Source organism: Macaca mulatta, chromosome 9 (genome assembly GCF_049350105.2).
Source record: "Macaca mulatta isolate MMU2019108-1 chromosome 9, T2T-MMU8v2.0, whole genome shotgun sequence".
Classification (NCBI taxonomy): Eukaryota; Metazoa; Chordata; class Mammalia; order Primates; family Cercopithecidae; genus Macaca; species Macaca mulatta.
In genome coordinates, this window is record NC_133414.1 from 86,191,834 (window position 1) to 86,217,891 (window position 26,058).

General features: G+C 39.7%; 1 protein-coding gene across 1 annotated transcript in view; it reads right to left on the bottom strand.

Annotated features, from left to right (window-relative positions):
* Positions 1-26,058, bottom strand: part of REEP3 (receptor accessory protein 3) — a 103,581-nt gene that overhangs the window by 18,976 nt on the left and 58,547 nt on the right. Inside the window, 3 exon segments of the mRNA NM_001261663.1 lie at positions 5,252-5,365; positions 6,400-6,520; positions 9,703-9,779. Coding sequence (NP_001248592.1) covers positions 5,252-5,365; positions 6,400-6,520; positions 9,703-9,779 — 312 coding nt within the window.

Genomic DNA, 26,058 nt, shown 5'->3' on the forward strand with positions numbered 1-26,058 from the left:
TCATTCACAAACAGAAAGTCATAAAAAAGACAGTAAGATGTTAGGATTTTTGACCTAATCGGGATCATTTAAAGTCAATTAGATTTCAACAATTTTACCTATAGAGCTCAAAAGTCTGTGGTAATTGAGTTCTTATATCTGCTAAAGAAATTCACCAAGAAAAGGCTGCCAGAGAAGTTCAAAGACATGGTTAATACAACGGACAGTACTTTTCTTCATCTGTCCTTCATCTGGCAGTAGTGTTGTTCATCTGCACGAAACCACCTACGTTTCTCATGTGGAAAGCTATGGAATGTTAAACATCCTCAGCAAAATCCTTGAAGGTCCTTCAAATGTTTATGCTTTGCTCAGCCAAAATAAACTTGTACAGTGACCTTGTGAACAGATGCCTGGTAATGAGGTCATAGAACTGAGTAACATTTTCAGAAAATTGCTTTATGGTGTAATAAATGTTCTGATTAGATTCCTATTTTCACCTTTAACATGCTCAGGTGGTTCAACCTGGGAAACCTAGTCAGGGTTATTACCCATTCTTCAAAGGTCACACCAAGAATCCAAGAATGTTTAGCCTCAAAGATACTTTAAACAAACTATATATTGTAAAAATTTTAAATAATTTTCAAATCTTACTGTTGGCTTTCTTGCAGCTTCTCCTTAAACCTGACCTATTTCCTATTTCACTTTCAATTTACTCTTCGGTATGAAGTGTCTGGTTCAGTGATTCTTCTATGACAATGCCCTTGTTTGACATCTGCAGAGATGAAACTAATTTCGTGTACTTTAAAATAAGTACAGTATAACTTGAGGCAAATAGGGTTAACATTATGCTATGTTCAGCATATTTAATGACCATTTCTAGTGAATAATATAGACTCCAGGATGGGATCTCCAACATTCCTGTACTCATGAGAATAGTGAAGGTTACCTCATATCCAGGGATGTTATGGATAAAAGAATCACAGCATTGCAAACAAATGGGGACGGTTCCAAATCCAGTATCCGATTTCATTTAAGGGATATGGGCTTCTATTTGTTTTGCAGGAGTGACTTAGACGATTTTTATCAATATTACTGCCTTTGGGGTGGACAGGTGATTTTAAGGTGTTAAACATATAAATTAAAAGAAACAAATCATAAGAGAGCCAGAAAAATAGCTATATGAAATAGATACATTTTTGTTTTCATGGCATTTTTACAGAAAAGTATTCCTGTGAGATAATGCTTATTTTAATAATGAAGAGTAATGGGTGGGGTCTTATCAACTAGAGGTGAAATACAATTTTCAGTTAGAAATAAAATTTTTGTGGGCTATTCCCTAGCTAATATAGACATTAGCTCCAGACAGACAGTAGATTGTGCAGGTGAGGGCTGTATCTATCTTGCTAATTGCTACATTCCCAGTACCTACTATGCAGAGGGCATTAAATAAACAGATGCTGAATAAATAGTATGTAGAATGCTAAACACCAATGGAGGCGAAGTGTAAGATAAAAATAAATGGGAAGGGAATGAGGATAAGATAATACAGTGGGGACTGCTGATTCCCTATGTGGGAGTAGTAAATACAAGTCAAAATAAAACAAGTACCGCACAAAATAGTCACAATATGTACAAAGGCATCTCACAAAATAGGAAAATAATATATTGTTGTATGCAAATACTAAAAGTGAGGAGGAAAAATGGGATTTGTATGCTTGTTTTTTAAGACAATATTCTAAAATGTGTTCTCTAAATAATTTTTCAACTTGAAATTTAATTTCCAGTTTTTCTCCACAGAACCATGTTGAAGAATGCTTTTTTTTTTTTTTTGAGACGGAGTCTCGCTCTGTCGCCCAGGCTGGGGTGCAGTGGCCAGATCTCAGCTCACTGCAAGCTCCGCCTCCCGGGTTCCCGCCATTCTCCTACCTCAGCCTCCTGAGTAGCTGGGACTACAGGTGCCCGCCACCTCGCCCGGCTAGTTTTTTGTACTTTTTAGTAGAGACGGGGTTTCACCGTGTTAGCCAGGATGGTCTTGATCTCCTGACCTCGTGATCCGCCCGTCTCGGCCTCCCAAAGTGCTGGGATTACAGGCTTGAGCCACCGCGCCCGGCCAAGAATGCTTTTAAATAGGAAAAATTCAGACAGCATCTTCATTGGGTGTAAATAAATACATGTACTTGATTTGCAAAGTCAAAAATGCTAAATTTTGTAGCAAAAAGCAACAAGCTTAGTCCCCTTCTCCTCTTCATCCCCTGCTGATGCAGCCCCTTTAAACCCTCTACTTTCCTATTGTAACAGATGAGGATTTTAGTTCTCTTCTACTTTCCTTCTCTTTCCCCGATACCCTCAATATGGCAAAACCACAGTTGTTAAATCCTTAGTCTGTGTTCATTATTATAATGTAAATGCAGTCATACTCCATTATTTCCTTTCTTATGTAACTTTTGTTTTTTTTTGCCAGAGTTAATGATCATGCCTTTTTTTTCTTTTTCATTGTCTTACCTTCTTTCTCTTTACATTGCCGCCAATATATTTTTTCATGGTGCTCAGGGATCATGGGCAGCTGCATGGGCACCAGTGGCCTAGAGCCAATGTGTCATCTGGTTGAAGCATGCCCTCTCCCTGGTTTTATTATTTATTTATTTATTTATTTTATTATTAGTATTTTTTGAGACAGAGTTTCACTCTTGTCACCTAGGCTGGAGTGCAATGGTGTGATCTTGGCTCACTGCAACTTCCACCTCCCAGGTTCAAGCAATTCTCCATGCCCAGCTAATTTTTTTGTATTTTTAGTAGAAACGGGGATTCACCATGTTGGCCAGGCTGGTCTTGAACTCCTGACCTCAGATGATCCACCTACCACGGCCTCCCAAAGTGCTGGGATTACAGGTGTGAGCCACCACGCCCGGCCTCTCACCGGTTTTAGTATCATCTCTGTGCAGCATGAAAGATCCTCTTGGCTTTGTAGGTCTACCAGAGCCATCCCTCCTGGCACCTTTCATCCACCACATCCAGTTTCGGCTGGCTGCACTTTGGGCTTGCTGTGTGGTGTTCTCTCTGGGAATTTTTGTCATCTCCTTTCTGTGCTGAATAACTTGGTTCCCAGATCCCGTGGGTTTCCCTTTTTATGGACCATTCCCTAGCTCTGGTGAACAAATCTGCCCTGACAAAAGATAACCAGGAGGTAAATCTTGTGACTCTGCATGCCTAGAATTAAGAAATTTCTTAATTCTAAGCTCACACAACCGAGAGCTTGACTGTTATAGTACTTGAGGGTGAAAATCATGATGGTATCATGGATGGTATTACTGTCTTCAAGCTTTCCTTGTCACTGTTTAGAAATTTAATGTCATTCTGATTCTGCATCATTTGAATGTGCAATGCTTTTTTTTTTTTGAGACAGAGTCTTGCTCTGTGACCCAGGCTGGAGTGTAGTGGCGCGATCTCAGCTCACTGCAGCCTCCGCCTCCTGGGTTCAAGCAATTCTCCTGCCTTAGCCTCCCAAGTAGCTGGGATTACAGGCGTCCGCTACCACGCCCAGCTAATCTTTGTGTTTCTAGTACAGACGGGGTTTCACCATGTTGGCCAGGCTGGTCTTGAACTCCTGACCTTAAGTGATCCGCCCGCCTTGGCCTCCCAAAATGCTGGGATTACAGGCGTGAGCCACCGTGCCCGGCCAAATGTGACATGCTTTTTATATTTGGAATCTTTATGAATTCTTTCCTTATCACTGGTGTTTTGGGATACCCAATAACTTCACTTAGAGTCAGTCATTCTTTTCATTCATTGTGCTAAGTACTTGGTGGGACCTTTCAATCTGAAGATTCATATCCTTCAGTTCTGGGAAATATTATTATATTATTTCTTTGATAATTGCATCTATTCCCTCTTTTTAGAATTCCCAGTGGCTGGATTATCTCCTGGATAATCTTTTTTTAGCAGATATGGAAATCAGGAATGCATTTTCACTAAGCAAGAAATAAAAAGCAAAATGAACTTCTAAAATAAAACGTAGCCCTTTAAGCTGAAAACTTTGCTATTTCTGTATTCATTTATAAACCTATCCTAATAAAAGAAAAAGCCTTTAGAGGCCAAATAACAGGAAAACTATGCTATATTAAAGTGCTGATCATTAATAATCATTAATAATATAGTTGTCTTAATAATATAGTGTATAGTGCTGCAGTTAATAAATTTCCATTTAACCCTCAATGTAATGCTAATTTGAATTTTCCTTCTTATTCATTATATTCAGTTTGATACTTGAGCCAAAAACCTCTCTGAAAAGTGAAAGTGCCCTCATTTCATATCCCTTCGCCATTACAGTTATATAAAATCACCACTTAACTAGAATATTTGTTTCCATAGCATTGTTGTTTTAGTTCAAGATAACTAAGAGACTAACTTGAAAGCAGAATACTATTCAGTCTCAATTTAATTTAATAGCAAAAACCTTAAATTTTCACTTGAATCTTGAATGGAGATAGACACATGATATTTATGTTTATTGGGCTCCTACTATACGCAAGCAAGCACTGTGCTTTTATATATTCTCACAGGTATATCACCCCCATTTTATACATGAAGCAACTAAGGAACACAGAAGGCTATTTTCTTTCCATACCAAACACACCAAAATCAATTATGCTAAAGTATTTAAAATAAACCACACAAATTACAACATGCAAAGAAATCCAAAACCATAATGCAAATTTTTACGGAACACATTCATTTGATAACTTGGCTTGCAAACATAACAAATGACATTAGTAATTGGCTAAGTACCAAGTTTTAAGAACAGACTTTTTCATGCTTTATTTTGAATAATCAGTTACCTCAAATTGATTGAAGTAGAGGTGCAGAAGTAAGCCAGAAATCCTACCAAGATATTGCCATTGAGAAAGACACAGAAAAAAAGAGAGAGAAAGAACACCAAAGACAGAGAAAGAAACAATGGTCATCTTTACTTCAGGTGCTTTACTCAAACTACTTTAAGGTCATTAAGTGGGAACATTATGACTACATGACATTTTCAGGCATGTATTATTTATTAACTACCTGTCATTTTGTGATCAATTAAGAGATTCAAAATATCAAGTATAGAAAATATAAAATTAAAATATCTTTAAAATTATTTACTTGTTTTCCAGTATTAGAAAAATAAACATACAGCAAAATGCCAAAATTTTATAATGGTTTGAAATAAAAAGTCACTTTTCTTTATTTGTTAACTTAATGTGATACTGGATTAAAAAGGTAAATGAACAATTACCTTTACTGCTGCAGTAACAGCAGCAGTAGCCGCAAGGTTTAAACCTTGCCGTCCAAAGTTTACCATGGTTTCATAGCCTCGTTCCTTTGCTTGTACAATATAATCATCAATCTCCTGGGGGAAAAAGCCACAGATGTTAGTTTTACTTAAAAATAGTGTTAAGAAGCCCCAAAATAGAACATTCTCCCTATAATAGTTTCACAAATTTTATAGCATTAAGCATGTGTTGATAGGCATTTCTTTCTTTTCTTTTCTTTTTTTTGAGAGAGGGTCTCTTCCTTTTGCCTAAACTGGAATGCAGTGGCATGGGACAATAAGCGTGCACCACCGTGACCAAATAATTTTTAATTTTTTTGTAGAGATGGGGGTCTCACTATGTTGCCTAGGCTAGTCTCAAACTCCTGGGCTCAAGCAATCCTCCCACCTTGGCTTCCCAAAGTGTTGGGATCACAGGCATGAGCCACTGCACCCAGCCTAGGAGCTTCTTTTTTTTTAATTTTTTTATTGTTTTTTGAGGCAGTCTCGCTCTCTCACCCAGGATGGAGTGCAGTGGCACAATCTCAGCTCACTGCAAACTCCGCCTCCTGGGTTCACGCCATTCTCCTGCCTCAGGCTCCTGAGTAGCTGGGACTACGGGCGCCCGCCACCACGCCCAGCTAATTTTTTGTATTTTTAGTAGACACAGGGCTTCACCGTGTTAGCCAGGATGGTCTCGATCTCTGGACCTCGTGATCTGCCTGCCTCAGCCTCCCAAAGCGCTGAGATTACAGGCGTGAGCCACCGCGCCTGGCCTGTTTTTTTTTTTTTTTTTTGAGATGGAGTCTCGCTCTGTCACTCAGACTAGAGTGCAGTGGTGAGATCTCAGCTCACTGCAATCTCCATCTCCTGGGTTCAAGCGATTCTCCTGCCTCAGCCTCCTAACTAACTGGTATTATAGGCATGCACCACCATACCTGGCTAACGTTTTTTTGTATTTTTAGTAGAGGTAGGGTTTCACCAAGTTGGTCAGGCTGGTCTCATATTCCTGGCCTCAAGTGATCCACCCACCTCAGCCTCCTAAAGTGCTGAGATTACAGGTATGAGCCACCATACCTGGCCTTGGCTTAGGCATTTCTTAAAAATTTATGGAAGTAATTTATATATCTTACCCTTTCCTTTGAAGAAAGAAGTGGATGAAGGAATTTTCTATATATTAAACTTGCTCCTTTGGTATAGGGAGAAAGCAGCCATACGACAAAAGCAATCTTCAGCTCATAGTACAGGGGAAACCTAATAAGAAAAACATTTGGAAATAAACTGCCAGTGAAAAATAAACCACTCTAGAAATCACAAAAACACCTTTTAAAAAGTTCAGTCACTATGCTTTTTTTTTTTTTTTTTTTTTTTCAGACAGAGTTTTGCTCTTGTCATCCAGGTTGGAGTGCAATGGCACCATCTCGGCTCACTGCAACCTCCGCCTCCTGGGTTCCAGTGATTCTCCTGCCTCAGCCTCCCCAGTAGTTAGGATTACAGGTGCGTGTCACCACTCCCGGCTAGTTTTTGTATTTTTAGTAGAGACAGGGTTTCACCATGTTGTCCAGGTCTGGTCTCGAACTCCTGACCTCATGTGATCTACCTGCCTTGGCCTCCCAAAGTGGTGGGATTACAGGCATGAGCCACCGTGCCCGGCCTATGCTAAGTTTTTAAATGTAAGAGTGATCAGAAGACAACTGTGTTTGAATAATCTTGTTTCAACTACAGATCAGTTCATGAAAGTGTGACCTGAGAGATTCCCCCCTCCTTCTAATACAAGAATCTTCCTTTATAGTAAGCATAGGAAAGCTGCCAAACAATGCAGCAGTTAAAAGAAGGCACTAATACCATTTATCCAGTGCACAAGGTATGGCCACCCTATCTGCAGAGCCAAACTGCCATGGAAGTACGTGACCTACCTCATATGATAGTTGTGCCTATCAGAGCATGACTTCATATGCTCCAAGTGTACAATGTCTACCCCATACACACATCTTCATCTTTTTCAGAACTCCCAAAAAATATCCCTTCCAATTTCATTTGGCCAGAATTGCAGCACTCTGCAGACCTAAATTGTTCACTTCCAAGGAACATACAAAGTGTTACAGTGGGCCTCCCCTGTTGGCCCAGTATACTTCCTCAACTGTGGCTTTAACCATGTGACTTGCTTGCTTTGGCCAGCAGAAAATGAACATGATACATGTCACACGCAAGCAGAAGCTTTAGAACACCCCTTGACTCCTTCACTCCATCACCCTCAACCTCTTGCTTTAAGCTTTTGCCCTCTGGCATGAGAATAGCTGCTTCTTCAGCCTTGGTTTAAGGGGCCAGGTGAGGTCCTCACACCTGTAATCCCAGCACTTTGGGAGGCCAAGTTGGGAGGATTGCCTTACTCCAGGAGTTCAAGGGTGTGGTGAGCTATCATCATGCCATTGCACTCCAGCTTGGGCAACAGAGCAAGACCCTGTCTCTAAAACAACAACAAAAACAACAGCAAAAGTAACCTGACCCCAGTAAAAATGCAGTCAACCATTTGCCCTCATGTAGCTTGAGCAAGAAATAAGTTTGTTTTTCTAAGCCATTGTACTTTCATGGTTGTTTTTTTGTCACAGCGAAAGTTTGCTAATATATAATGGGAGGCTCAGTATCTTGTGAGAACCACATAAATGTAGTCCATTTATTACTAGGATAAATGATAGCTGAGCAAATGTGAGTTCTTCTGTCAAGGCAGGCAGGTAGAGGGCAGTGAGGATGACTTACTGTGTTGTCAACAAAGAGGTCTCTGCCACACTGCAATTACAGGAGTTTCTGGATTCAGTTGTTCATGTTAGACATTTTCTACATCGTTCATTTTTAAATAACATATATAGGCTACATTTGCAATCAGAAAAAAATGAAATCTTACAAAAAGAACTTGGAAACTTAGAGGTAGCATGGTTTAGGATTTGTGCTCTGTCACTTAAAAACAAAGAGACCCCCGCACCAAACCCCTGTACCAAAAATGTAACAGAAAAATGAATGAGCTTTGGGGCACAGGAAGGGACATTTTTACAGTATTTCAAATCAGAAGAGAGATAGAGTGACATTTGCAAATAAAGGAAGGTTGCTAAAAATATTTTAGTTTGATGACTTCTATTTTTTTTCTAGCAAATCCAATAGGTCTTAAAGTGCTACATGAATAGGAGAATAGCAAAATGGGAAAGACAGCTTAAGGAGAGAATAGTAAAGGTTTGAAACAGACCCAGGCAAAATGTAAGTAGACACTGATCAGGAGCAAGTAAAAGGAATGAGGTTCAAACTGATACCTATGTGAGCAGTTGATTAATTTATACCTATGTGAGCAGTTGATTAATTTTTTCAGCTGAATTTAGCAGTTCAGTTAAAGAAGTAAAAAAGAGTCATTTTGGCTGGTTGCAGTGGCTAATGCCTGCAATCCCTGCACTTCGGGAGGCCGAGGTGGGCAGATAACCTGAGGCTGGGAGTTTGAGACAAGCCTGGCCAACATGGTGAAACCCCGTCTCTACTAAAAATACAAAAATTAGCCAGGCCATGGTGGCATGTGCCTATAATCCCAGCTACTGAGGAGGCTGAGGCAGGAGAATCGCTTGAACCCAGGAGTTAGAGGCTGCAGTGAGCCAAGATCGCGCCACTGCATTCCAGCCTAGGCAACAGAGCAAGACCCTATGTAAAAAAAAAAAAAAAGAAAAAAAAAAAAAGACGAGTAATTGTTAGGCTAATTTAGACAGAAAGTTTGTGTGTCAAGGGCAGATGAAGATATCAGCAAGGTAGTAAACCAAAATGCTTTGAAAGGAGAAGTTCTCAAAGTGATGGCAGGGTTTAGATGGAAATGCACTACTGAAATACACCACAGGGAGATTCGAGTTGTCCAGTTAAGTACTGCTCCTTGGTAAAATGTCAAATCCCTGAGGATATAAACACACTTTAATTTTTGCCTCCTCTATTTGGAACAGAGCAGCCAGGAAGCTGGTGCTGAGTGGGTGTCCACGTGGGTGCTGACGTTTTCCAGTTCAAATGTTTGTAGATGAGAGTTTTAAGGATAGGACAGGGAGGGGGTGCTAAAACCAGATGCTGTGGGCTTCAAAAGCAGAGTCATTTAGGAAGTGATACAGGAAAATGTTCTGAAGTCATCAGTGCAGAAAAGGATGATGACAATCAACTTTCCCTATTCCAAGATACTGGGGGAAGGTGTGTGGGAGGTGAGCAGGGAGTGGCGTATGGGGAGGAAAATGAGCTGCCTTTATTTAATGGGGACTCAAAGGAAAGTAGTGTTCTATGGGAAAGCAGATGACAAAAACAAATGGCTGAATAATTAGGTAACTTGATGAAAATCACTTAGTTAATAGCAAGAGCAAGGATAAGAGCTCAGGACACCTGATTATGAGTCTGCAATCTGGCCCCTTCTCAACAGCAAAACTTACCAAGCAACTGTTTGATCTGCTACTGTTTCAATCACAGTATAGAGAGCAAAAACAATCCAGTACATCATCCATCGAACCTGGAAATAATAAAAATACTCATGAAACAACAGAAGAAAATTATTTGCAACTCTGAATAATTACATGTATGTATGTATGTATGTGTTTCTGTATACATAGTATGTTGGGTCAAATGCAGAAAGTGATGGTTTAATTTTCAACAGGTTTTATGTTTGAGTTCTTTACTACATCAACAGTCTTGGGATAGAAGGAGCAAAGATTAATAAATCTCTGGGGCTTGATACAATATAATCTAGGAATCTAAATCAAGGAATTGGGAAAACAGGAACTATTTTTCTTAATTGGAAGAAAGTTCTTTAAAAGATGTTATCTACTTGCTTCTTTATGAATACTATAAGTTATTTATTTATTTTTATTTTTTGCAGAGATAGGGTCTCGCTCTGTTGCCCATGCTGAAGTGCAGTGGTACAATTATGATCATGGCTCACTGCAGCCTCGACCTTCAAGGCGCAAGTGATCCTCTTGCCTCAGCTGCCCGAGTAGCTGGGACTACAGGTGTGCACCACTACACTTGGCTAAATTTTTTTTTTTTTTTTTGTAGAGACGGGGTTTTGCCATGTTGCCCTGCTGGTATCGGACTCCTTGGGCTCAAGCTATCTGCCCGCCTTGGGCTCCCGACGTGCTGGGATTGCAGGCATGAGCCACCATGCCTGGCCTTAGGTATTTAATTGTTACATAGGTAATATAGTACAATATGATAAGACTACATTTAATCTTTATTAGTCTTTAAAACTGTATATTCCTTATTTCTCAATATATAGAAATTGTTCAGAAAGCAAAGAAGAAGTTCTGGGCTTCTTACTTCTATTAATGATGCATCCATAATGCTAGTTACCCAGGTGGAGAGCGTAAGGTTGGTCTTCTTCCTCTTCCCGATATAAGTCTGTAATCTCCCACACATCTTTCTCCTTCTTCCACTCTAATTCCACAATGGTAGTTCAGGATGTTTTAATCCCTGGTCCGAATCAGGGCATGCTGAATGGTCCCTGGCACTCTGCCTTCTCTTGGGACCTATCCTTCTCATAGAAGCATGCAAGATTAATGTTTTCTGAGTTGATTCTCCCAAATTTATACTTTTTCATTGACCTCAGTATATAGAGTTTCTTGTCTCTCAAGTGCACTGGAGTTTCACTTACGATTAAAATCTCTGCTTTTCTGTGCAATAATAATAGCAAATACACAATGCCATGCCAACCAGGGGGTGAGGAATCACGTTGATAAACATATAACATAAATTAATTCATTTAATCCCTGTAACAACCTTTACAAAGTAGGAAATGTAATTACTTCCATCATAGGTAAGAAAACAGTGGCACAGAGAGGTAAAAGAGAAGTCATTTGGCTAGGATTTGGGTCCAGGCTGCCTGACTCTGGAATTGGTTAACCCATTATACCAGGCAGAGAGACAGGATGTAAGAAACTGCCCAACGTGGGGTCCAAGGATGACTACCACTTTCCTTGTTCTCACCTCATGAGTGACAAAAAAATCTAGGTCCTTATATATAACTGGGAAACTGACCTATTAGTTTTACTACAGATGCTTGTTTGGTTATTTCGTAGGCAATATAAAACGATAACTCAAGTAGCTTTTTCAATTGTCTATTTACATGAACAAACCAACAGAAAATAGCCATGAATAACTTCTGAAACAATTGTATTGTGAAATATGAATGCTACCAATTTGTTCTAATTTATAGAGAATCCTGAAAGCTTAAAAAATTTCCCAAAGCAAATAATAGGGTACACCATCTATATTTGAAATATGAGAAAATTGATTTATAAAATTATTATCTTAAATGTTAAAAAAGTTAAGACCAATGTTCTCTTTAGTTTTCCACTTTTCGTGAGTTCTTTTCAATCTCTCACTGCTCCCAATCCCAAGCTTTTGTCCAAGTAGGGGGATTTTCTTCCAGGGCTAAAATCCTATGCGGGTCTCTGCGTGTGTTATCTTTTCTTTCCTCCCCTCTCCCTACCCATTTTTTTTTTTTTTTGAGACGGAGTGTCGCTCTGTCGCCCAGGCTGCAGTGCAGTGGCGCCATCTCGGCTCACTGCAAGCTCCGCCTCCTGGGTTCACGCCATTCTCCTGCCTCAGCCTCCCGAGTAGCTGGGACTACAGGCGCCCGCCACCACGACTGGCTAATTTTTTTTTGTATTTTTGGTAGAGACGGGGTGTCACCGTGTTAGCCAGGATGGTCTCGATCTCCTGACCTCGTGATCCGCCCGCCTTGGTCTCCCAAAGTGCTGGGATTACAGGCGTGAGCCACCGTGCCCAGCCCCTCCCTACCCATTTCTAAAAGAGGAAATGATGCTCTTGTATGGGTTCATTCCCTCAGTCTTTCCAAATCCAAACACTAATTCAGTACTTTCCCTTCTCAGCTGTATTCATAAGGTAATCCTTTTTTTTTTTTTTCTGAGACAGAGTCTCACTCTGTCACCCAGGGTAGAGTGCAGTGGCACAATCTCGGTTTACTGCAACCTCCATCTTCCTGGTTCAAGCAATTCTCCTGCCTCAGCCTCCTGAGTAGTTGGGATTACAGGCGCGCGCCACCACGCCTGGCTAATTTTTTTTTTTTTGGGTAGAGATGGGGTTTCACCATGTTGGCCAGACTGGTCTCGAACTCCTGACCTCAGGCAATCTGCCCGCCTCAGCCTCTCAAAGTGTTGGGATTACAGGCGTGAGCCGCCGCACCCGGCCCATAAGGTTATCTTTTAGAGTCAGTCATGACCATAGGCCTCCCTCCCAAAAAGAAATGAAGGAAAAAATGACTACAAACTGAACAATGTGCTTTTGTTAAGCTAGCAGGGATGTGGGGAGTCATCATGCTTTTTTAAGTTAAACAACCTTTTACTGAAAAAAAAACAAAAACAAAAACAAACCTGTAAATACATTACAAGAGAAACTGTTCTGGCTCAGTCTCCCATTCAACCTACCCTAGGACTCTTGGGGAGACTCCAAGAAACCCTTGTGCCCTATGAGAAAGGTTTGAAAATAAGTAATATGGTGAACTCCTCTCATTTTACAGAGGGCCAAAATCAATAAGTTGCTCAAGATCACTGCACTAGGAAATGGCTGAAGGAGGCACAGTCCACCTTGAAGCCCAAAGGATGCAGCTTTTTAAACAAGCGGCTGCCACCAGACCAGTCTCTCCAGTTCTCTAGGATTTCCTGGCTCTCTCCCTCTCCAGTACTCAGCACAGAGACCTCAGTATAAATATTATCACCTCCTTTCCCAGGAAAGTGGAGGCTTAAGTGTGAAATACAGCTCTCTTCACAAAAAATTTAATACATTCTCAGAAAAATAAAAGCATTTAAGTAGCTGCTTGTTATTTTTCATTATTTCATGTTTTCATTATTTTACAACTGTCTTGATGGTTGTGATTTTCCAAGGGGATAACAACTATAAGTAATGCTCCACAAATTGTTTTAATTTATTTGTTAATAGGGTCGAGTAGAGGCAAAAGGACTGTACAGATAGTAGCCGTTTGCTGATATTCCCTGAATGACGAGTTATGGAATGAATTAGAGCTGCTGCACATTCCGAAGGTTTCAAAAGTAGCTGTGCTTCAGTTAAGTGCTTATTCAATTTTCAGATGAAGTCATCAAATTAATTTTAAAATTCACAAAGTAAATACGTGCTTTAAAATATATGGTTTTTTCTAAGAAAGCAAAAATTATATCTGTTTAGGTTGTGAGAATATTTAATAACGTCAAAAATAAAAGAGGGAGAAAAGCCTTCAATTTTTTAGTGAAACACCCAACAGCAAACTCTCTCTCTGATCAATAGGGTATTTCTAGGCATGTTCCTGCTGAATTGACTACAGTTCTACATATGCAAACCCCATGGTTTATAAATTCTTTGACAATTTGGTCTCTTGAACCTATGAATTTTTTGTTCTCATCAGAAATATGAACCTTAAATATAGTTGAATACAGGCAAAAATTAAATAAATTCAATGACCATGTGTTATTCTTGGAAGCAACCATAAAGAAAGTTAACCTTGAAAATATATTGCTTTCTTTTTTTTCCATTAATGTATCTGGTTGGGAGTTTATACTAAATGATTACTCAGTGACGCTTTTATTAAAACTACACCTCAAGGCCATTCAGCCTGCTGTTTAAGGTTTTGCTCAAAAGAAGTAGCAGAAAGAAGTCAAGGTCAAAAAAAACCCAGAAAAACCTAAATGTATGTGAAGATAAAGGAAATATTCTTTAGATCAACAAAAAACTGATAACAAAATGCAGTATTAATACCAAAAAATTGAAAGGAAACCAATACACAAATTATCTTCTGAACGTATGTAACCAAATATAATAGAAAGAATTACTATTAAAATATGTAAATAAAAGTCAGTAATTTAACAGGTGACTTTAATAAATCACAATCCACCTTTTAAACTACTGGGAAAAAAGGTAACTAACCTTATTGATAGAAATATATATATATATATATATATTTTTATATATATATTTTTTTTCCCGAGATGGAGTCTTGCTCTGTCACCCAGGCTGGAGTGCAGTGGCGCGATCTCGGCTCACTGCAAGCTCTGCCTCCCGGGTTTACGCCATTCTCCTGCCTCAGCCTCCCGAGTAGCTGGGACTACAGGCGCCTGCCACCACGCCCGGCTAGTTGTTTTGTATTTTTTAGTAGAGACGGGGTTTCACCGTGTTAGCCAGGATGGTTTCGATCTCCTGATCTCGTGATCCGCCCGTCTCGGCCTCCCAAAGTGCCGGGATTACAGGCTTGAGCCACCGCGCCTGGCCTGATAGAAATATATTATCGGGGAAGTGAGAACAAACCTTATTTCTTTCCCATTTGGAAATAATTGGTAAAATCAATAAACTGTTGTTTAGATAACGTCACAAGACCAATGAATAATGAGAAAGCTATATCCAATATTTCCTTAAAAGTTCCTTTGGCCCTTGTCAGTCTACAAATCCCCCATTCCCAGTGGTGCTCAATTTCGACCCAGATGACAGTTCATTTTCAGAAAGGGTGCTTGTATTATAGGAGGCTCACATAACATAGGAATTGCCTGAATACTCTGCAACTCCCTTCTGTGTAGCCTAGTCGATAACTATACAAAACTCAAGGAAAGAAAAAAAATTTCCTTGATTTCAGAGAACTTAATTATCCAACAAGGTGAAGTTTACACCTAGAAGCACTAAGATGGGGACACATACACATATATCCTCCCTTTCATTAATCTTTCATGTAAAACATAATTTAGTCAATTCTTGAGGACTCAGGTGGCAACATTAAAAATAACACTCATTGATTCAACTGTAAGCAAATCCTACCTGCCTCATGGCATGGGAATAGAAACATAAACATGACAGTTCCATCCTCAAGGATTCAATACTGGGCAGAAAAACAAGTAAATAACTGTGATTTTTAAAATGCTATGTGTGTGCACCTGTAGTTCAAGCTACATGGGAAGCTGAGGTGGGAGAATTGCTTTGGCCCAGGAATTCAAGACCAGCCTGGGCAATATAATGAGATCCTGTCCCTAATTTAAAAAGATGTTCTGGGCCAGGTGCGGTGGCTCGCGCCTGTAATCCTGGTGCTTTGGGAGGCTGAGGTGGGCGGATCACTTGAAGTCAGGAGTTTGACACCTGCCTGGCCAACATGGTGAAACTCCCTCTCCACTAAAAATATAAAAATTAGCTGGGCATGGTAGCACATGCCTGAAATCCCAGCTACTTGGGAAGCTGAGGCAGGAGAATCGCTTGAACCCAGGAGGTGGAGGTTGCAGTGAGGTGAGATCATGACACTATACTCCAACCTGGGCAACAGAGCAAGACTCTGTTTACAAAAAAAAAAAAAAAAAAGTTCTGCTGTTTGTAGTACATTAGACATCCTAGCTCCCAGTATGGGTCAAAATCTCAATATTTGGAGGAAAGCTTACTAAAGGATTATTTAGAAATCTGTGTGCAAGGTTCAAGAACACCAATCAAGGATAGTGGCGCACCCCTGAGCAAGCAACTGCAGGAACTGGTATTATACCTAGGTGAGAAGGAGGGAGGGGAGGAAAAGGCTTCCTGGAACCCAGAGATGGTAAGCAGGTGAAAGCTACAGTCACAGCTAACTGGTGGTGGCAGGGAGGGAGCTGGGAGAACATATATTGTGACCTCATGCTTTTCCTGTCTTTCTGATCTTGTTCAGGGGCCTCTCATGGGCAAAACCCAAAGGAGGCCAGAGATGGTCCAGCCTGTATAGATCAGTCTCCTGGGCCATAAGCAGCAGGGCAGAGACTTGTGGAGAGTAGAAGGGAAGCTCCACTGGAGGGGCAAATAGAAGGTTCCAGCACTACTAAACCTGTTAGCCCTTTGAAACACCCAGAATAGAAGTCATTTTTCACTACCTCCTCAGCCCAGATGACCATCACCTCCTGTCTGGATTATTTCAGTAGCATCCTAACTGGTCACTCCATTTTTTTGACTCTATCCTGCACACAGCAGTCAGGATGCCTACTTAAAACAGAAGCCAAATCATGTCATTCCTCTGCTCAAACCCCTCCCATGGTTCCCTATCATTGCTTACTACAGCCTGGAAAGCCCTGTGTATCTATGTGGCTCCAGCAATCTCTCTGGCCTCACCTGCTACTGCACCTCCTGTTCTGTTCTGCTCCAGCCACACCTGCTCTTTTACTGGCCCTGGTATGTGCTGATATGCTCCTGCCTCGAGCCCTTTTGCATGCTGTTTCCTTGTCTAAAATGCATTTCCCCCAGTTATCCATGTGAAGAGCTTGCTCACTTGCTTCAGGTCTGTGTTTGAGTATTTCCTATCAGAGAGGCCTTTTCTGACTACCCTGTTTGGCTTAATGTTCTCCTTTTTGTAAGAACTGCAAAAGGCTAGAAAGTAGATAGGAGGTAAAACCATGATGAGTACATATAAATTAATCTTTTAAGAGATCTGGTTTTTTTTTTTTTTTTTTTAGAGGAGAAAGAATAAAAAATAGCATGAGGCAACACGAAAGCGTGTTTATATTCTCAAGGATTTAACATTATACTGGAGAGATAATGAGATTCAAATTATGAGAAAGCAGGAATATTTAATGGAACAAGATCCTGGATGAGATAGACAAGAATAAGATTAGGAACACAGAGGGAAAAAGAGTGGGCTCAAGAAAGAAGCAGTTGCTTGCTCAGGGGTGCTCAAGAAATAAGCAGGAATACATCTTCCTCTGGAACAGATAGAAAGGAAGAAGAGAGTGAAGGGGAAGGAGGGAAAGCAAATATTTTTTAGGTGTGCTTATGATATGTGATACATGCTAAAGAGAAAAATAAAGCAGAATAAGGGAGTTAGGATTTTGATATTTTAAACAGGGTAGTCAGGAAAGGCCTCTCTGATAGGAAATACTCAAACACAGACCTGAAGCAAGTGAGCAAGCTCTTCACATGGATAACTGGGGGAAATGCATTTTAGACAAGGAAACAGCATGCAAAAGGGCTCGAGGCAGGAGCATATCAGCACATACCAGGGCCAGTAAAAGAGCAGGTGTGGCTGGAGCAGAACAGAACAGGAGGTGCAGTAGCAGGTGAGGCCAGAGAGATTGCTGGAGCCACATAGATACACAGGGCTTTCCAGGCTGTAGTAAGCAATGATAGGGAACCATGGGAGGGGAGGGGTTTGAGCAGAAAGGAAGAAGAGAGTAGCTGTGTCCAGAAGAGAGTTGAGTTCACGGGTTAGGCCCTCTACCTTCACTCTGCAGTCGGGGGCACGTTAGCTGTTAAGGCTGGGCATGAGTGGGAAGGTGAGTGGATTTCAGAACAGCAGTAAATGTTTAGAAAAGATGTTTCTAAGGATGGGAAGGGGTGCTGTCTAGGGAAGAGCTGGGACAGACTATGACCAATGGTGCCTTCACCAGTTCTGGGTGCTGGTGCAAGGGCTATAATGAAAGGTCTAGGACAATGAAACAAGAATGAAAAGTCTATGACGATGAAACAAGAGAAGTATGGATGTGATGTACTGCTGTCCATAAAAGGCAGAATGACAGAGCATGACTAGAAAATGGCTGAGCCAGGACCTGGGTTCCTCAGCCCCTCTTTGCAGGTAGATGAGGAATCTGTTGAGGTCTCACCAAAAGAATAAAAGGTGAGGCTTTTGAGAAGTGGGGGTGTCTCTTCCACTTGCTCTTCCTCCCTTCCTGCTGGTGGGATGGCAGGGAGCAGAGCGCCCTTGGAAGCTATGTGTTGAAGATGGGTAGAATCTGAGTTTTCAAATATTAATAGTTGCATGGGGAGAACTTCTTGATGAAATGAGCACCTAACCAGGACTTTTATGTGAAAAAGAAATGGATTTCTATAGTTCTTCAGTCATTGCATTATTGTTACATACTACGATCATAGTGGCTTAGCCTACCCCAGTATAAGAGGTTGCACTAATCTCTGTAATGAGAGAGCAAGGCCACAGCAGCAGTGGTTCCAGAATTAGGTAGGCACTGGTCATAGTACCATTAGCTTCCACCTGTGGCAGGGCTAATGCCCGGACTGGTCGTGACAGTACTACAATGATTGAGAAATGGAGAAGGGGATCACATTTTAAGCAACTGTGGTTGAGATATCCTCGGGGAAGTATTTTGGAAGGAAATGAAGGGTAGGAAGGATTGATGTTCTCATGCAGCAGACTAAGGCAGAGCCAGAGGAATACTATTTTAAATTATTATTGTGATCCCTTGGCAAGTGAGTCTGTGTGAATTTGTTAGCTATCATCTGAATTCAGTCTACATGGCTTCAGCAGCAATCTTCTTCTACTTTCAATAGGCCAAGAAATCAGATAAATGAACTTCTTAGAAATAGGCACAATATTTCAAGTAAATATATTCTGAGTGGGAGGCCAATAAATAAAATGCAAAAAATAACATGCATAAACTTCAGTAGGAAAACTCTATAAACAAAGATGTTTGATGTTTTATTTTGCTTACTTTGTTTCCTTTGCCAAGAGTGTATCTAATGCCTCATACAGTACCTGGCACAAAACAGATGCTCAAAAATACTTATTAAAAGAATTAATAAGCCGGCACCGTGGCTCATGCCTTTAATCCCAGCACTTTGGGAAGTTTAGGTGGGAGGACTGCTTGAGCCCAGGAGTTCCAGACCAGCCTGGGCAACACAGCAAGACCCCATCTCTAACCCCACCATAAAAAATTAATTTTTTTAAAAAAAGAACGAATGAACTGGGTTAACTTAACAAGTGAGATTATAATTCCCATTTTTTCTAATTATTTGGTAATAAACTTCTCTAGAAAGTGGTCACAATGAAATGGCAATCATCTTCACTTCGGAGCACTTTACCTACTATATTTTTTGTGACTAAAGAAATGTGATGAATATTTTCATTTAAAATAAATATATATAAATAAAATAATCCTCAAATGGAATCTTAAAATCATTTAAACATCAAAAGAAATCAATTTTCCAAGGAAATATACTCTTATAATTAGGCAAGTTCTTTTGAAGAATATGGAGTCATCTGCGACATAAAGTCATAGTACTTAAATTACATTCTGATTTATATAGTGCATGGATCAGATTATCCTACTTAACAAGCTAGCACTTGCTTTATTATTACTCAAATCCATAAGGCTTTTATAAAGACTTAGCATTTCAGAAATCCAGACGGTCATGTGATAGAGTTCTCAGCTTCACCCTCTCAAAGGAATTAGAGGATATTTAAAGCTGGAGTGAATACTGTAAAATGAACATACTCCTAGGCTAAATTTACTATCAAGAAAACCATGCTTCATTTAATAGGTATGCATTTACCTACCCTAATGCCAAATGAAGAGCTAGCTTCATTTCATGATCTCTTAACGTTTTCAACAAAAGAAGATTCTATGATTTACATTCTTACAGAAAACTTTTATGAAATTATGATTTAGATTCCAGGATGGAATTATTATCGTAATTTTAAATTATGATTTAGATTCCAGGATGAACAAATAAAGCAAACAAAAAGTAAGCTGCAATTGTAAAATGATCCTCATGTTTTCCATCACAGAAACTGAGAGCAAAACACAGGCCCCAAGTATACAGGGAAATATGGTATGGTTGGAGGTACACTGCTGTAGATTTATAGGAGCCATAGATAATAGCAGTAATGCCATATTAACTTCAAAGTATTTTTCTTAAATGATACCTTTATATAACTTGTTATGCTATGACCAGTGAGATATTATGATAGCAATGATAATGTTAAATGTTATAATTGTAATAATTTACACTGGTATGATAAAAAGAAAAAAATTAATGTGATATATTAATTTGAAAAACACTACTTAGGGCCTACTACAAACAAAGCCTTTGACATGAGATAATCATAAACCTTGATGTCAAGGTTTTCCTACACCCAAAAAGCTTTCATGGGGGGATTAGTATAACATAGAAGGATAAGAATAGGTGATTACCAGCACAATGTCTGATTCAACATATAAATACTAGTATTTTATTACATATTACATTATATATTATTCACTGCCTTGTATGAATAAAATTTCTTTACTTCCAAAAGAAAGCCTTTCCTAATTACCCCAACTCCCTCCAAAGATCATATATAATCTCTGTGTACTGTACTTTTCCTTTGTAACATATCCATATGGTTGGTTTATGTAACAACCACCCCTGCCATTTGACTGTAACAACAAATTGGGATCAAAAGTGTCTTGTTCATCTACATATTATCAGTACCTAGCACCCTGTGCCTGGAAAGCAAGCACAGAGGTTGGCTTCCACTTCTTACATTTTAAGGTCTGAATTGACACACGATCCTAGCAAGTAACTCTGAACTGCAAGCAGCAGTTTATCACATACAAAACAGTCTATTTTTTCAAAGTTAACAGAGATTAAACAACTCTTCAAACTCTCTTAATTACAGACTCTTTGAATCATAAAGCTATTCATGCTGGTCTTTAAGAAAAAATGAAAAAATCACACATGCCTAATGATTCACTTAAAACCATACTAAGTAAATCCAGAGCATAACATGTTAAAATATGCTTCACTGGAAAAAAAAAAAAAAAATCTCTGCTGAGTCTAAAAAGAAATAAACACTGCTGAATTTCAGACCACCCAATGAGAACTTTATTTTCTGACCATTACTTGTTACCCACTCAAGTCAATTCACCCCAAACATTCATTCTATACCACATTTCAGAGACAACAGAGAGATCCTCTGATACAGATTTCTTCAGAGACAGTATGAGTTGAAAAAATCTATTCTTGATTCACTAACTTATCCAATAATCTGGTTACTTCATAATGATTCCCTCCCTCCGCCCCCCCCATTAAAAACAAAGAGGAACAAAATGTGAGAAATCAAATAGAAAAGCTCCCTGTTTTATCCAACCCAGATGGCTTGGTGATGGGATTTTTCTCAGAGCTGTGCCAAGTTAGAAGCATGGTTGAAAAAAAGCTATTTGAAGTTAAATCCAAAGCGACTAGAGACTGTGGCTGAAAATAGTTTTTTTTTTTTTTTTTTTTTTTTTTTAAAGATGGGGCATGTGTTGGGGGTGAGTATGTTAGCTTAGGATTGGTTTGAGCTCCCTCAACTTTGGGGTACTTCTTCCCCCACGCCCATCTAAGTAGGTTTTAACTGTCAGCGCCTCCTCAGTACTCCAATGACTGGGAGTTCTACTTTCAGATGCAGAACTGGCAGCAACATTGTTTACCTGCAGTTTCTAATTATCACTGCCAAAGACCTCACAGAATATCCTGTTGCTCTGAAGGAGAAAGCCTCACATTATATAAATGTATTTGGTGTTACAGTGAGTTAAAATGGGGCAGACTGTATGATACCTCTGTCCCAATATTGCACTGGTCTTCCCCAGTGCTGTTGAATCACAGCAGCCCTATATATCTCAACCCTGAACTCAGCAGAGTCTAAGAAACTTGAGAGATGGGAAAGTACAGATATGTTTAAAAATTAGATGATAATTAATTTAAAAGAAGTGTTGAAGATGCAAAAATCAGGAACTGCTTAAGGGAACTGTTCCCAGGAGCAGAATTTAGGAAGGAATGACTTCTCAGTCCCAAAATAACTCTCTCCATCCACACTGGCTGAGAATTCACACTTCACTTTTTATATTATTTAAAGTTCTATTGATTTATTTGGGATAATAAGCATTTGTAAGAGACACAGTTCCCTTTTAACAGGACCACACAGAATTTCTCAGGATTTTAGTATGGGAAAATAGACTATTCAAATATAGACTGGGCTACACAGCCATCCTACTGGTTATCTTAGTTCCCATCCCAAACTGTCATCCTACTTTCTTCTTTCTCTTGGTCTTGGTCCCACTTCTTAGGCACCTAGGCCATATCTAACTTCACATAGTTGACTCCATCTGGATCCTTCCACAAGGGACCTTAACCTAGCCACCAAAAGAAATGCTTCATTCTCTAGGTGTCTGGCAAGGCTATGGCTGACTTAGTAAATGAAAAATTCCATTCTCTAGGGAAGATAACACTCCCTATATACTACTGTTGCTTTATAGTAGATTTGACAGCATACTTTAAACCTACAGTAAATATTTAAATGTCAAGAACTGGCCCTTATAATAGTAGGACCACATGGTCTTCCTGAGAAAGCAAAGACTGATAGAAAAAAAACTCCAGGGGCTGGGCACCATGGCTCACGCCTGTAGTCCCAGTACTTTGGGAGGCCGAAGTGGGCGAATCACGAGGTCAGGAGATTGAGACCATCCTGGCTAACATGGTGAAAACCTGTCTCTACTAAAAATACAAAAAATTAGCCGGGCATGGTGGCGGGTGCCTGAAGCCCCAGCTACTTGGGAGGCGGAGGCTGAGGCAGGAGAATGGTGTGAACCCAGGAGGTGGAGCTTGCAGTGAGCTGAGATCACACCACTGCGCTCCAGCCTGGGCAACAGAGCGAGACTCCATCTCAAAATAAACAAAAAAACAAAACAACGACGACAACAAAAAAACAAAAGCAAAAAGAAAAAAAACTCCGGGAAGACAAAATCTCCATCATGACTGAGAACAAACCTGTGTTATCAACTTACTTCTCTTCAAAGGTATGTGCAATCAACCACACAGAAAGAAAGTTCACATTTAGATGAGTGGGAAATAGGAGGAGGGCAGCAAATACAGAGCAGAGAATACGGGATACATGGGTAAAGAGGGGCTGCCTGAGTGCCACGGTGGAGGCCCTAAGGAAACAGAGGTGTACAGAGGCTGCAGAGAACTATGAAAGAAGGGTGGGTGATTATAAAGGGAAACTTCACTGACGGAGACATTTGGTCTAGAGCTAGCCACAAAAAATGGAAACTAGGAGGAAGTCCTACTTAATAGCCTTATTCCCCTAATTGTATCTTATAGTTAATTTTGCTAAAATATTATTTTTCTATAATATATTCCAAGTTGTTAATCAATCAATTTACATAAGATGTTTCTAAAATCAACTATTTGCTTACATAAACATATATGTTTTTAAAAGCACACAGCCTAGTGAACGTGTGGTGAAGGGCTGCCCGAGTGCCACAATAAAATAAGATACTGCTTAATGAGTGGTTTTCAACTTGGCTGTGGATAGGAATCACATGGTGATTACAAAGAGATTACATAGGTTCTGAGTCCTCATCATCACAAGGTGCAGAGAGAGGGCAGATAGATGTTTAAAAGACTAGCTCCACCAGTGGTTTTGATGTGTCACCAGAGTTGAGGACATGCACAGAATCCTCACGATGTGAACTGTGATCTACAGACTAGCAGCACTGGCATCACCTGGAAGCCTGTTGGAAATGCAGAATCTCAAGCCCAGGCCAGAACTATTAAATCAGAATCTGCATTTTAGCAGAATCCCAGGGGATTGGCATGATCATTAAATTTTGAGAAGCACTGCAGTGAGAGGCTGCGCTGTGCATGTTCTGACAGTATCAACTAGAGGAAGGTGGTGCCATTTCCGAAGAGAATGTAAGAGCCTAGGGTTTAGAGAAAAGACGAACTCGGTATTGTGAGATAATTTGTTCAGTGTAAACATTTAAAATGTACCCTTACTTTCATAATACTGTTTGGGCACATCATCATTTAAAAGAAAAATACCAATAAGCTAAAAAAAAAAAAAAAAGGAGCTGAGCCTTTAGCATACTTCTCAAGGCACTGTTCATAGCTATCAATTGAGCAGATAAAAGAATTTTAAAAGATACAATTTAAAAACTCTATTCTGATAGCAGAGAGAGAATTTTTTTTTTTTTTTTTTTTTTTTTTTTTTGATACAGGGTCTTGCTCTGTCACCCAGGCTAGAGTGCAGCAGCATAATCATAGCTCACAGCAGCATGGAACTCTCGGGCTCAAGCGGTCTTCCTCCCTCAGCCTCCTGAGTAGCTGGGACTACAGGCACATGCCACCACATCCAGCTAATTTTTCCTTTTTATTTTCTATAGAGACAGAGTCTTGCTATGTTGCCCAGGCTAGTCTCAAACTCCTGGGTTCAAGCAATCCTCCTACCTCAGCCTCCCAAAGTACTGGGATTATAGGCATGAGTTGCCACACACAGCCAAGAGAAAAAATTTAAGGTAAATATTTGTATAATACATTTCAATGCATTTTAATTTTTTTATAGTTTTTCAAAAAATCTTTATCATTTTACATTTCCATTATATATCGGGTGCTTTTAAAGTTATGACGTTTTGGAGAGTGATTTTATTTCATGTATTTAGCTACAATCTTCAGGAATAGCTCTAGCTTTTATATTTTTAGGAGGACCTTTCACGGTGTGATGGCAGTCTGGTTGACAATCTGATTATTACAGCTGTAGTTGGTAAAGCACTATATTTTTAAAATTACATAATGGAAAGATGATGTACATGTCTGGGTATTCCAAAGACAGATCCTAGTATTGTGTGAAAGAGGAAACATCATTGCATAAATAATATAACCTTCAGCTGAAAAGGAAAAAATAGGTCTATCTGATGTTATTAGAAAACACTCTTTTTGTTTAGAGGCAGGATCTCACTCTGTCCCCCAGGCTGGAGTGCAGTGGCATAATTCGAGCTCACTGCAGCCTCAGCCTCCTGGGCTCAGGTGATTCTCTTGTCTTAGTCTCCCAAGCAGCTGGCACTATAGGTACATGTCTCTATGCCTGGCTATTTTTATTTTTTTTGTAGAGATAGGGTCTTGCTATGTTACCCAGGCTGGTCTGCTGTGCTCAGGTGATCCTCCTGCCTTGGCCTCCAAAAGTGCTGGGATTACGGGCATGAGCCATTATGCCTGGCCCATTTTTTAATAAAAATTATAGGTAGTTTAATATTTTCTGTGTCACTTAAATTTAGTATTGCTTGATTAAACTCTTTTCTTGTTTTTCAGTTTTTTTCAGTCCTTTTCTACCTCATCTTATATCTTAGTTATTTCAAGTGTTTATTTTATTAAACTTATTCAAAGAAACTCCTAGATACACTAATTTACCTGATTTTGTTTTTATTGTTTGCTTTTATATTGCTTTATTCATCCTACATTTCTTACAGATTCTTTTAATTTTGATTTTTCTTCCTTCCTTTTCAAAATAGTCTTTAAAAGCTATCATAGCTGGATGCAGTGGCTCACACCTGTAATCCCAGCACTCTCAGAAGCTGAAGTGGGATGGATGGTCACTTAAGTCTAGGAGTTGAAACCTGCCGAGGCAACATAGTGAGATCCCCGTCTCTAGAAAAAAATCAAAAATTAGCTGGGCGTGGTGGCACACATCTGGAGTCCCAGCTACTGAGGAGGCTGAAATTGGAGGATAGCTGAAGCCCAGAGCATTGAGGCTGTGGTGAGCTTTGATCACACCACTGCACTCCAGCCTGGGTGACAAAGCAATACCACCCCCCACCTCAGAAAAAACAACAACAAAAACTCAGCTATTATAGTAAAGCATATAAATTATGATATATATTACTATCATTTCAATTTTTTATAATTTATTACTACATTGTTGATTTCTCTTATAGTCAATGATTATTTCTCCTGTGTGGAAATTACTGGTATTTTCTTCAAAGTAGTGAGCTTATGTTTTCTGAAAAAGGGAAGGCAAACACTGGCTGCCTCTGAATTCAGGTCTCCCCGCAGTGAGGGTGATACCAGTTGGGTTTGCTGGTTATTGTAGCTTTTATGGTTTTAAACTATTCCATCACTAGGGATTAGGGTGGGGGTGGCTAGGCCTCCCTCCAACTTACTTCTTAGCAGCATTTCCTTTAATGGAAACAACTGTTTCGGTCCGGTTTAAAAAATCCATTTCCATTGGCACTACAGTTGGTAACATTCTTCCTAGATTTTAGCAAAAG